The 13,576-nt window shown below is 40.0% G+C and overlaps 1 protein-coding gene across 2 annotated transcripts in view; it reads right to left on the minus strand.

The window, feature by feature from the left end:
* The window catches only part of CDK13 (cyclin dependent kinase 13), a 65,666-nt gene that overhangs the window by 18,094 nt on the left and 33,996 nt on the right, over positions 1 to 13,576 (minus strand). The window contains exons 6-7 of one of the 2 annotated variants that reach the window (XM_065397849.1): positions 4,238 to 4,282; positions 1,989 to 2,178 (exon numbers count right to left, since the gene is read on the minus strand). In XM_065397849.1, coding sequence (XP_065253921.1) covers positions 1,989 to 2,178; positions 4,238 to 4,282 — 235 coding nt within the window. The remainder of the gene's footprint in view (positions 1 to 1,988; positions 2,179 to 4,237; positions 4,283 to 13,576) is intronic. The other variant, XM_065397850.1, reaches the window with a different exon arrangement.

Here is a 13,576-nt window from a genome sequence, read left to right on the forward strand (position 1 = left end):
AAAAGGGAAACAAAGAGGACCCGGGGAATTAGACCAGTCAGCCTAACTTCAATACCTGGAAAGACATTGGAACAAATTATTAAAGAATCAATTAGTAAGGACCTAGAAGATAACAGGATAATAAATAATAGCCAACATAGATTTGTCAAGAACAAATCATGCCGAACTATGCTAATTTTCTCCTTTGACAGGGTTATTGGCTTAGTGAACTATGGGGAGGGAAGCAGTAGATATGTTTTATCTTAATTTTAGTAGAACTTTTGACCATCCCACATAACATTTTCATAAGCAAACTAGGGAAATGTGGTCTAGAAGAAACTATTATAAAGGTGGGCACATACTGGTTGAAAACCCATACTCGAAGAGTAGTTATCAATGGTTCACTGTCTAAGTGGGAGAATGTATGAAGTGGGGACCCACGGGGATCTGTTCTGCATCCGGTACTATTCATTATTTTTGTTAATGACTTGGATAATGGAGTGGAGAGTCTGCTAATAAAATCTGCTAATGATATCAAGCTTAGAGGGGTTATAAAAACTTTGGAGGACAGGATTAGAATTCAAAATGACCTTGACATTTTGGAGAATTAGTCTGCAATCAACGAGATGAAATTAAATAAATGTTCAAAGTACTAAACTTAGGAAGGAAAAATCAAAGCAGGCAGTAGTATTGCTGAAAATGATCTGGGGGTTATAATGCATCATAACTTGAATACGAGTCAACAATGTGATGCAGATGCGAAAAAGGCTAAAATACTGTAGTTTAATAACAGGGGTGTTTTATGTAAGACAGAGGAGGTAACTGATTCACTTTAATTGGCACTGGTGAGCCCTCAGTCGGAATACTGTGTCCAGTTTTGGGTGCCACACTTTAGGAGAGATGTGGATAAATTGGAGAGTCCAGAGGAGAGCAACAGAAATGATAAAAGGAGAATAACCTTTCCTCATTAGTCAACTTAACTGGGTATGTTTAGTCTTGAGGAAAGAAGCCTGAAGTGACACCTATAACAGTCTTCAAATATGTTAAAGGTTGTTATAAAGAGGGCAGTGATCAACTGTTCTCAGTGTCCACTGAAAGTAAGACAAGAGGTAACCAGCTTAATCTGCACAAAGGGAGATTTAGGTTATAATTAGGAAAACTTTCTAACTGTAAGTAGAGTTAAGCATTGGAATAGGTTTCCAAGGGAGGTTGTGGAATCCCTGTCATAGGTAGTTTTTAAGAACAGATTAGATAAATACCTGCCAAGGATGGTCTAGATCAGTTGTAGGCAAGCTGCGGCCTGCAGGCCGCATGTGGCCCATCAGGGTAATCTGATTGCGGGCCGCGAGACATTTTGCTGACGTTGACCGTTGCAGGCACGGCCCCCCCCCACAGCTCCCAGTGACCGCGGTTCGCCATTCCCAGCCAATGGGAGATGCGGGAAGCAGCAGGCCACAAGGACGTGCTATCTGTCGCTCTCCCACAGCTCCCATTGGCCGGGAACAGCAAACCGTGGCCAATGGGAGCTGCGGGGGGCCGTGCCTGCGGACAGTCAACGTCAGCAAAATGTCTCGCGGCTCACAATCAGATTACCCTGATGGGCCGCAGGTTGCCCCCCACTGGTCTAGATACACATGGTCCTTTCTGCCTCAGCACAGGGGGATAGACTAGATGGCCTAGAAGTCTCTTCCAGATCTATTTTATGATTCAATGATTAAACTCTGAAATTATATTTCTTAGTGCTGGCTGATGAACCTAAGTCCTGATCTTGGTGTTTCCACACAGGTGAAGTAATGAGTAAACAGCAGGAACAGACCCTAAATTGAATGATACTAGGTTCAAAGTTGAAGCTAGTTTTAAAAGTAGCAATAAGCAACCTAAATAATTAAAGTCTATCTTTCTAGTGATAGAAGAAAGTGACACAAATTGCTAGAATTAAATCAAAGGTTTTTTGGTTAAGCTGTTACTTTATAACTTTGTGAACACTTTAAAGTTGGTTACATCCATACCTATTATTTAGTAGAATATTTGAACATTTAATATCTCTGTGCAGGAAGTTCTTCTTATGGCAGTAATCCAATCCCTCCATCAACTGTCTCATAAATGACTTTATGTGATTTTCATTAAAATGAACCAAGCCAGATTCCAGGAGTCCCATCAAGTCATGGTCCATATATTCAAAGACCAGGTAAAATGCACCTAGAAAGAGGGGGGAAATTACAGATTTCATAATATTCCAAAATATCTTATTACTCTACTTTTAAAAGTACAGTCTAGTATTCTTCACATACATTAGACAGTGTTCATATTTTTGTAAAATCTGGATAACCTTGGAGAGGGCATCTTATTTCCAACTGCTTAGCTGCATTTAAACACAGCTAAAAATATATTTTCCTATTACTTTTCCGTGTAAGCAATTGTTGTAATTGTCAGAGATACAGTAAGAACAAAATGCTAATACAGTAGAACCTCAAAGTTCTGAACACCTCGAGAATGGAGGTTGTTCGTAACTCTGAAACATTTGTAACTTTGAACAAAACGTTATGGTTCTTTCAAAAATTGACAACTGAACACTGACTTAATACAGGTTTGAAACTTTACTATGCAGAAGAAAAGCTTCTCCCCCCCCCCCTTTTTTTGTTTAACACAGTACTGTACTGAATTTGCTTTTTTTCCCCGGGGTGGGGGGGGGGGGGAGAATCTCTGCTGCTGCCTGATTGGAGAAGGAAATCTCTGCTGCTGCCTGATTGCATACTTCCGGTTCCAAAAGAGGTGTGTGGTTGCCCGGTCAGTTCGTAACTCTGGTGGTTCATAACTCTGAGATTCTACTGTACAGAGGATATCTGGACAGAGTTACAGTGGCTTCTCCTTTACAAAATACCAATTTTACACAAAATGGTTTAGCTGGATTAGTATTTCTTCACATGAACCTTGTGGTGAAATCCAGAAATAAAATTACATCTAGGGTAGAGGTGAGTTAACACTGTATTTCTCTGTTATTGTCCTCTGATTTATTTTTAAGCTTGCACTGTGGAATTGTGTCAGGAATGAGCCTACTACTCAGACTGGCAGTGCCTATAACACAGACCAGAATAAGTTAGAAGAGGAAGCCCACAAGTCAGCAGCAGCTCTGCAGAGGTCCAGATTTCACGTCAGAAGTTAGATCCCTCACACCTCTAGTGTGGCAGAATCTGGCCCTTTCTCATACTGAAAAGTAAAACATCATTCCACAAGTGATTCCATTAAAATCAACGGGACTACTTGTGAGTCTGGTGCTTAATACTGAGGAACTTTGAATGCTGAATACGTAACTTGAAGTGTTAAGGTAAGAAAACATCATTAATCTCTGTCTAGAACCTATTTCCTTTCCCCCTTCTCCTCCTTCACTGCTGCTCAGAGAAGTTCATGGGCTCTCCATAGTGACACTGAGCCCTCCTTGACCAGCGAGAGGGGTTGTAAATGAAGAAACTATATCCTACAGGTTCTCCCTATCCTTGCTAAAGGCCTTCAAGAAAACAGGACCTTCAAGGCTCCCCCCTTTATAAAATATTAATATCTACACCAGACAAGAATTCCCAACAGCCTAGGCTCACTATATAATAGTGGTCTCACTTTAGAAGCTAATGAAAGTCTGTAGTTCAGCAACGGGCACTCAATATGCCACATTTAAATGAGGTTAATACCCAAATGCGTAACTTGGAGAAAAGTGAAGGGCCCTGACCAGCAAATGGAAGTTTAGACAATCTCCTTTGCTTAGCATTTAAGCAGACAAAAAGAGATTACTCCTACTCTAAAGAAAATAATATGTTAAGAAACTTGAGATCAAATTAGAAGAGCGATCCTTTTGGATACTGCACATGGCTCTCCTGGCATTTGTGGCTTTTTCTTAAGCTCCCTTCTTTCTGCCTGATTTCAGGCAGAGGGAGCTGAGTGCTGATTATAGGATAGTCCCTCAACCCCCATGTTGTCACAAATCTACAGAGGGCAAGGGAAGTGCTGAGCAAATGGACCAGTGATTATATGATCTTGTCACATCAAGAAGATGGGAGGAAGATAGGAAGGGAGAGGATGGAAGACAATGTTAAAAGGGAGCTGCAGACAGCCACAGGTCTCCTGACATTGTGTTGCAATGTTTGCATAATGTTGAGGTTCACACAAAAGTATGTAGAGAGCTAGCTGGTTACAAGGTGCTAGCTCCTCATTTCCAAAAGCTAGACTTCATTTAAAACACAGATAAAAATGTTAAAATTTTCCTTACTTGCCATGTAACCAATTGTTGTAGTTGCCACAGGGATATTGTGACCTTAAATAAGAAGGAAGGTGGTACATGAAACACTTAAAATGCAGACCACCCAAAGCTTGAACCCGCCCCACACCCCCAACAAAATGCACTGTCATAATGTAAAAACCACAGGATCAGACTAAAATTTCATGATTTAGTGACTTTTTCTAATCACATTTGATGAAATGGTTCATCAGCTCTGCAAAGCCAAATACCACTAATCTTGGGGAAATATTTTGTATTCCTGAGTGTATGGAAGGTACTAATGCTGGTGCCCCATCATCTGAGTGCCTACTTCCCTTCCTTGCATAAAAGACGACTACAAGCCCATCATATATGCAGTTAAACAGCACAAGATCTCATCTCTAAACATATAGCAAAATGAATAACTGGAGCTATCACTGAACTTATCCAGTCAGGACTAGTGCCTTTTAAAAATCTAAGCAAAAGAACTACACAAAACTCACATTTCTTTCCTCTTCCTTTCACAAAAGTTAATAAAGTGGAAAGACCAAAAGTCCATGTGCTTGCTCCCAGAAAAGAGCTTGGAAGAGGCCCTATTATACAGGGGATCAAGCACCTGGACTGACCCTCATTTTGGGTGATTTTGCTTTCACTACACTGTTCAAACAACACATCACAATAGGTGATATCATCTCAGAAGGATGACAATTATTGTGGGAGCACTGAGAAATAAAAGAAGAACGGCATATGAATTAGATATGGACTTGGTTGGTGCTGTTAAATTGTTTTTAACACTCTCCCAATTAAATACACCAGATTCTCACTCCAATTTTTTATAATGAACATAAGATGAGTATAGCAAATATAGTAAAATTCCCATTTTACTGATTGTACTAGTGCAAATGAAAATCGAATATAACATCAGATTTATGCTTTAGAAAATAAACTAAATATCAGATACAGTGTTGTATGTAGATTTAACAGTGTTTCAACTGTCAAGCTGATCTGACTTTCTTTTTCTTGCCTACAGGGGAACTGCCAGAACTAGATTACTAAGCAATTATATACTGTTGTATTCATAGGATGAGTGACACTGCAATTTCATATTGCCATAATCATAAATAGGTCATTACAAATTTGATTTTCAGTATTACTCAAACTAATTTTAGTTTGCGACTGCAAGAGGCATTAGACCAATCCAAATGAAGTGTTTTGTTTACTCCTTCATAAAAACAAATGCAGGGTTATTTTCATGAGGTGGGTGTGATCTCATGGTGAGAGAAAAGTTATTTATGCTGTCTGATCATGTCATATTGTGTGGCGGGACAAAGCAGGGAGCCTGCCATCTTCCCTGCTTCTTACCCTTGCATATACATCAGGGGATGGGCCTGATATTCAAGGCAGTAATTGGGGCAGGGAGGGAGGAAGGAAGGAGAGAATGAGAACACAAAAGAGGCTTTTAGATGGACAGTAGCCTGTTCACTGCACAACAACCAGTTTCTCCCCATAACCCACAAGATTTGGTAGCTCAGTTCATAGCAGCACCAGGCTTTAAGCGTAACCTAGACAAATCCCACATAATTCCCATTCTTATGAGGAAACACCAACTGGCATGGGAACCCTATTTTCCCCTTTCAAGTTAGAGACCAAGAATTTCAAGAACTGTGGAGTTACATTATTCTTCAAAATAACCCATTCCTGCACACCAGCTTTCCTCATTAGCCATATTTCATGAGGCTAAATTTTATGAAATCCAAATAAACTGGTTACACCAAATTACTTATTTAATTTATACATTGCTCATCTTAGTGCCTGCTATGTTAAGGACCTGAACTGCTTCATAAGTACCTATGGGGAGGGAGGCAACCAACAGTCCATTTCCACATGCTGGAAGAGAGCACTCACAGAGGGATGTCTTTGCCCAATTCCCTTCACTAATACCATGCAGCTCATCTCCCTTCCTTCTGAGATAAGCTTCCTCAACATTACTTGGAGTTGATGGAGAAGCAGCTAGATAGTGGTAATAATGATCAGTTTTGAACATGAGATAAGAGACAGTAACTGAATCTATTAAGGAGATACACGATATAAAGGAGACCTGGGTGGACAAACACAATCCTTGTCTTAATCTTTTTATTAGCATCTGGGGAACTCATTTTTTAGACCCTGGGTATGCCTACACTGCAATAAAACACCTGCAGCTGGCCCATGTCAGCTGATGGGCTCACGGATCTGGGCTGTAGAGCTATAAAAGTGCAGTGTTTGGGAGGAGAGTCCCACAGCCTGGTCTCCAGCCCCAGCCAGGATGTCTACACTGCCATTTTATAGCCCCACAGCCTGAGCACTCTGACACGGGCCAGCTGAGGGTGTTTTATTGTAGTATAGACATACCTAGTATTTTTCAAGAGATGCTGATCTTTAAAAGGATATCTCACTTTCTAGCTCTGAGCCACTCCAATTGTCTCTCTGTGAACCATGAGATAACTAGTCTGTTCTTCTCGGCACACAGGGGGAATTGCGAGAAGGCCCTCAACTATGAGCACTCCAGTGATTTAACCTCACTGCAAAATGGGTGGGTTATCAGACTGAGTGAAAGTGAACCCAGGCTCTAACCCACACCCCAGCCTCTGCAGCTAGCCCAGGATGAATGCACCACCCAGGTTAGAGATGGTTTTCAGTACAGACTGGAGGAAAGTTGGGGCAATGGCTGAGTAAGAGCCAAGACTAATTCTGCAGTGGAGATGCACCCAAAGAGGTCTGGTAGCAACATAAACAAATGCAGTTTTACTTTCTAGAAGTAATTATCAATTCCCTTGATATGGTTAGTTTTGTGGTCAGGAGAAAGCAGCTGTGAAAGGCTCCCTTCTATCAAGCCAATCTAAAAGGAACTGTGGTAAAGAAACGTACAAACAGAATTAGGAACTGAAGAGTAGGGAAGACATTTTCCTGATGGACATCTCATCTCTAGTGCAGGCCCAACAACAGCTGCTGATTAGAATGTATAGTACAGTAGTCAGGCTGAACCATTAGGAAATTTATTATTAAGGTTACATTAGACAAACTGTACACAGAAGGGAACTTTTCTGGTCCTGCTCTAAGACTGCCAATTACAAGAAGGAAAGCAGTGCCTATGTTAAAACAGTACTGATACTATATCCCTACAGATATAGCACAAACTTCCCCCAACACACACTTAGGATGACATCCTGTCTAATGGAATTAGCAGGTATATGGAAAGTTTTTGAACTTCCTGTGTTGACATTTTATGGACAATAAAGGTACCAAATAAGACGATGTCAGAATCCTTCTTACAAGCATTGAAAAAACAGGTTGTGGGACAGGGATGATAAACGTAGGTCTAATCTTCACTCCCATGGGAATGAGTGTAAGGTGATGCAAACTGTGGTGCTTGTTTTCGTTGGTTCCTTTATTACTACTTTTGTTTATTTTATTACAATTTGGTTACATTTTTTTTCTCATTATACTGATTACAACTCAATTGAGAAGGCATACAAACATTTAAAAATCCATTGTTTCAGAGTAGCAGCCGTGTTAGTCTGTATCCGCAAAAAGAACAGGAGTACTTGTGGCACCTTAGAGACTAACAAATTTATTTGAGCACAAGCTTTCGTGGGTTACAGCATCCGAAGAAGTGGGCTGTAGCCCACGAAAGCTTATGCTCAAATAAATTTGTTAGTCTCTAAGGTGCCACAAGTACTCCTGTTCTTTTTAAAAATCCATGAGGCATGTATTCACTTAATTTCATTGCAAGAAATCACCCTGATCAGAGGTCACCTCCTGTCTTCAAAATCAAGCCTTCTGTGTCATCTTCCCAAACTGTACATATTTGTGTATTGTGTATATATACACAAATATGTACAGATATACACAATACAATTTATACACAAATATGTACAACATATACACAAATATATATATATATATATATATATATATATATATATATATATATATATATATATACACACACACAATACAATTTCAGTTACACTGAACTACACAGTGAATTTGTTTCTCAAATTTATGTTTAAAATCCTAATCAAAACAGAACACTAGCTTGAGTTGCTTGAAAACCACCAATATTTTTATAGTTTTGCTAATTTCTAAATAAACAAATGATTAGTCTTGGATTTTTTGGGTGACACTGTGAAATATTTATACTCAATCTGTCAGTATTTTTAAAGTAAGATTCAGTTCAGCAGTGTTTGGGTTTGTTTTATATATGTTTTATATATATATATATATATATATATATATAAAAAATAAATCAGTAAGATGAGAAAATGCAATCAAACTATAGCAATTAAATAAGAAAAAAAAATAACTGTTAGACTATGTAGTTTGTTCCTATGGAAGTTCAGGCTTGTTCTCTGTAATACATTTATTAGTGTACTGCCCTGTCTAATTTTTTAAATGAGCCAAGCAGTACAGCTTGCACCTCTTCCCTTAGGAAATTTTATTTTCAGTTTTTAAATCTCACTAAATATCTGGTTTGGACTGTACTGTCCAGATGCAGCAATTCATATTTTCCCCAAAGTTAATCTTATCCTGTTTTCTGCCTATACTCACAAAAAATTAAGGTTGAGAAGTCAAGCACTCAAAAATTACGAAATACCAGAATTAAGGTAGTTTGTGCAACCTTAGTTCAGCCCCCTTGTATGTATGCATTTTGATGCACTATTTTTCCACAGGACTCCTGCATCATCCAGTACACAGAATGGACAGTTCTCACCTAGTGCTCAGCTATTCAATTTTTTATTTTCTCCTCATTGTTTAATGTTTGGCCCTAGATCTTACTTACTGCACACTATTCAAATCTTGCTATTAAGACAGAATTATTAATTTCCTTGTGGGCTTTTTTATGGTGCTCCATCAGTGTAGTACCGGAGAGCTTTATAAATATTCATTTATCTTCACAACGGCCCTGTGAAATGAGGGGATGGGATTATCCCCATTTTACTGATGGGGAGAGGAAGCACACAGAGATTACAGCAAATAGTATCCACTAGTTTTGGGTGACCAATCTGAGGTGCCTAGGACCTGATTTTTCAGAGTAATTGGCAATATATATAGGTTGGCAGAATTCAATTTTTGTTGTTTTATAATTTTGATGGATGTGTGTTATTTTAATGCATTTTTTTCAATTTTTACTGATTTACATTTTCACAGTTGTGGGAAATTATGAAAGGGTCAAACAATTATTTAATGACAGAAAATGCTGAGATTAAAAAAGTCAAAGTTTTATAACCATTAAAAACAAAAACTGTCAACATCACCTGTCCAATATACAAAGTAAATAGCCTTAAATCAAACTAACAAGTTCTCAAGAAGCATTTTTCTTACTTCTATTATTATATTATTCTTGCTTCTATTATTTTTCTTATTTCTATTATTATTATTGATGGAAATATTTTTTTGTCAGTTTCTGTGTATGGTGAAATTGACATTTACGGATAAAAATCTCATCCTTCCAAGCCTAACTATATAGCACTTCTGAGTTCAAAAGACAACTCCCATGAACTTCAGTTGCAGTCAGGGTAGATAATTAAAAATAAAATAATAATAATAATTTAAATCTTATTTAAATTAAATACAGATTGATTTTTTAAAAATCAAACCTATTTAAAATTAAATTTGAAATTGAGAACTAGTGTTGTGGCCTAAACTCACTATAAGCTATTAAAATCTTTTAAAGGAAATACAAAAAAATAATATTCAGCAGTACATTTGCTGCCAGAGTTTTAAAGAAAGTCAAATCACTCAACTGGTGTAAGTCACTGGCTAAGCACCCAGAGTTTGCTGAAGTACAAAACGAGCTTTTCATAGAAATAGCCTCTTCTGCAAGTGCAGAGAGAATATTTTCTTCATTTCAGTTTGTTCAATTAATGCAGTTCAATGACTAACTCCTTCAAAGCTAAGAAACCAACTGGAAATTGAACAAGACGGAAAACCTGTTTTCCTCTTCCAATCTATGAATTAAAATCTAAGTGGAAGAGGATGGGAACTATTAGTTCTAAAATCTGGAAGAACACAGGGACCAGAAAAAAAAAAAAGGCAGTTCAATTCACTAACTACAGATACTTTATTTAATAAATCAGTTAGTTTAAAATGTAAAACATGATTTGATGAACTTCTGGATAAGCATTTTTCCTCCTATGTATCCAGCACATTTAAGGTAGTTTTACTGATTTTAAAAAAATGTAAATGCTATTTTTGTGCCTTTTTAACTGAATTTGAATTTCCATCCACATAGAGCTTGACACAAATTACAAGTAAAAAGTTAATCTAGCAAATAAGAACGCATCATTCACCATTTCTAACAATGCTAATAATCAGAATCTGAATAAAGGTAAATTAAGTCACATGATTGCTTATATAAATGTGTATAGCTACAGCATCTCCTCCTGGCTGACAAAAAGAAGCACCGAATTTAGTGTGAAGTCTATGCGGAATTGTAAATCAATATGTTGTAAATCAAGAACCAACTTTTAACTAAAAAGTACAAATGATTTAGATTAAGGTTTAGTTCTTGGTGATTTACATTATATTAAAATCAGTGACTTAAATCAATCCACCCTGGTTGCAGCTGTGAGGGCTCAGCACTTCTGCAAATCAGACACCAGGATCTCAAGTCAGGCACCCAGAAATGAGGAACACACAATTCGTGACTGTGTATGACAAGTTTAGTTTCAGCGACTTGTCCAACATCACACAGGAACTCTGGGACAGAGGCAGGGATAGAATCCAATAATCCATGGCAGCATTCAACTGCCCTCCTTTCTTTTCCTGTGATCCCCTGCCTCATTCACTTCACATCTTCCAACGTCTGCAACAAATGAAGCAGATAATCTCCTTCACTACACAACCCTGAGCAGGTCTATGCTGTGCACTGAATGAGGTAGGGCTCCTGTGGGAAAAAACAGTATGGGATCATGTAATTAAAAACTCTCAAAATGCACAGGCACAAGGGAGCTGAATTAAGGTTGCACAGACAAACTTAATTCTGGCATTTCCTAACTTTGGAGTGCTTAACTTTGCAACCTTAATAATGTCCTTTTAAGGTTTTTTGTGTGTGCGCGCGCAATTCCCTAGGTTTTTAAAAAAGAAAACTGAAAAATCCACCCCACCCCACAGGAATTCCATGCTGTGGCATCATAGTCACCAACATTGATCACCAGCAGGGTTGGAGTATTTAGATCAGCTGCACAGACCTCTACTACTTGAGCAAATGGAGTAAATGAGAAGATGGCAACCTACTACTGCTATGTGGACCAGCACTACAGGCGGATGAGAAAAACTTTGCTCTCGAGTTTCACAGATATATGCTGAGAGGAGAGGAATGGTAAGTCAGAGATCTTGGATTCCAGTCCAGGCTCTGGAGGGGAACATTCTCCAGCAGGCATAGACTCTTCTGCCTGTTCCCCTTAAGCGACTCCTTCAACACTGTCCCCTCCAACCAGTCCCTTTCCCACCCAAGCTCCTTGTCTCCTCACTTATCCAGTGCCAGTGTCCACTCCTCAGGCTTCTCATCAGTCTCAGTCTTGTTGCCCAGCCAGACCCAGTTTCCCTCCACCCCTGCCTGGCTCCACATCTGATGCCTCCATCCCCCACCTTAGCCTCCAATCACTTGCCCTCTTCTACTACCCATGTTCCCCATCCCCACTGGCTCCCAGTCTCAATCTTCTCATCAAGTTTTAGTGCCCACTCCCCCAATCCAACTCACTATCCCAATCTATTTGCCCAGACAGTGTCAGTTCTCCCCCCACGCCCAGCTCCTTGTCAGATCTGTCTCCCCACCCCCATTTCCTCCTTTCCCCCAGGTTCCTCATCCAATGCTAAGCTCTCACATTGCAACAGATGAGAGTAATACTTTCTTCTATCTCCAGTTGGCTAGGAGACTCCCTCCCATCCTGGTGGATGAAGACCTGGCCTCACTTATTTATGCCTTTGTCAGCCCTCAACCAGATTACAGCAATGTGACATACTGTGCATGAAACCGTCAGCACCTGGGACGCTCCAAGTACAAAATGCCACAGCGCATCTCCTCAGCTACCATGAGCACATCACACCTGTTCTCCCTCTCTACATTGGCTTCCCATAGAACTTCGAATCAAATTCAAGGTCTTGGTCCTTATCTTCAAATCATTGTCCAGAATACCTAAAAGACCAGCCCCAGAAAACCTAAAACTCCAGATCAAAGAGCATGGTCGAAAACGTCACTCCTCTGGCACAATGGAACTCTCAACAATAAGAGTAAAGCTTGTTTGTGTGGGAGACAGAACGTTCTCCAGTTGTTCTCCAACAACATGTGACAGAAGTGTAGGTAATGCTGCTTAATGCACTACTGAAAAGGCACTTGTACATTACAGTAACTCCCCATTTAACGCTGTTGTTATGTTATTGAAAAATGCTACTTTAAGCAAAATGATGTTAAGCGAATCCAATTTCCCCATAAGAATTATTGTAAATAGGGGGATTAGGTTCCAGGGAAATTTTTTCATTAGACAAAAGATATTATACATATACAGTATACTTTTTAAACAATTTTAAACAATGTAATCATAGAATATCAGGGTTGGAAGGGACCTCATCTAGTCTAACCCCAAAGCAGGACCTATTGGACCTGACAGATTTTTGCCCCAGATCCCTAACTGGCCCTGTTAAGGATTGAACTCACAACCCTGGGTTTAGTAGGCCAATGCTCAAACCACTGAGCTATCCCGGCCATTGTGAAGCTTGGTTGAGATGGTGGAGTCAGAGGCTGAAATAGGGTGGATTGTCCAGCTGCTTCTCTTGCTCTTCTTTTCAAAGAACCGGGGGTGCTCAACCCTCGGCTCTGCCCCAGGCCCACCTTCACTCCACCCTTCCCCTGCCTCTTCCCGCCCCTCTCCCCGACTCCCCAGCCTCCTGAACTCCCGCCTGCAGCAATCTGCTGTTTCGTGGAGGCATGGGTAGGGAGTGGGGAGACTGCATGCCTCCCTCCCGCAGTAATCAGCTGTTTTGCAGCGTTCAGGAGGTTCGGGGGGAGAGGGGCAAGGGAGAGGCTCCTCCCACCTCTCCTCCAGAGCCTCCTGAATGCTGCGAAACAGCTGATTGCTACAGGCGGGAAGTGCAGGGAAGGATGGGGGAGTTGCTGATCCGCAGGGCCGCCGGCAGGCGGGAGATGCTGGACGAGGTGGAGGGGAGCTGATGGGGGGCTCCTGGCCCACCTTGGTTCCAAGCCCCCATGGCCAAACAATGTTATAAGCAAACATTGCGCAACTTTAAATAAGTATGTTCTCTAATAGATCAGCAATGTAACAACGAAACAATGTTAACTGGGACGACGTT

This window comes from Emys orbicularis, chromosome 2 (genome assembly GCF_028017835.1).
Source record: "Emys orbicularis isolate rEmyOrb1 chromosome 2, rEmyOrb1.hap1, whole genome shotgun sequence".
Classification (NCBI taxonomy): domain Eukaryota; kingdom Metazoa; phylum Chordata; order Testudines; family Emydidae; genus Emys; species Emys orbicularis.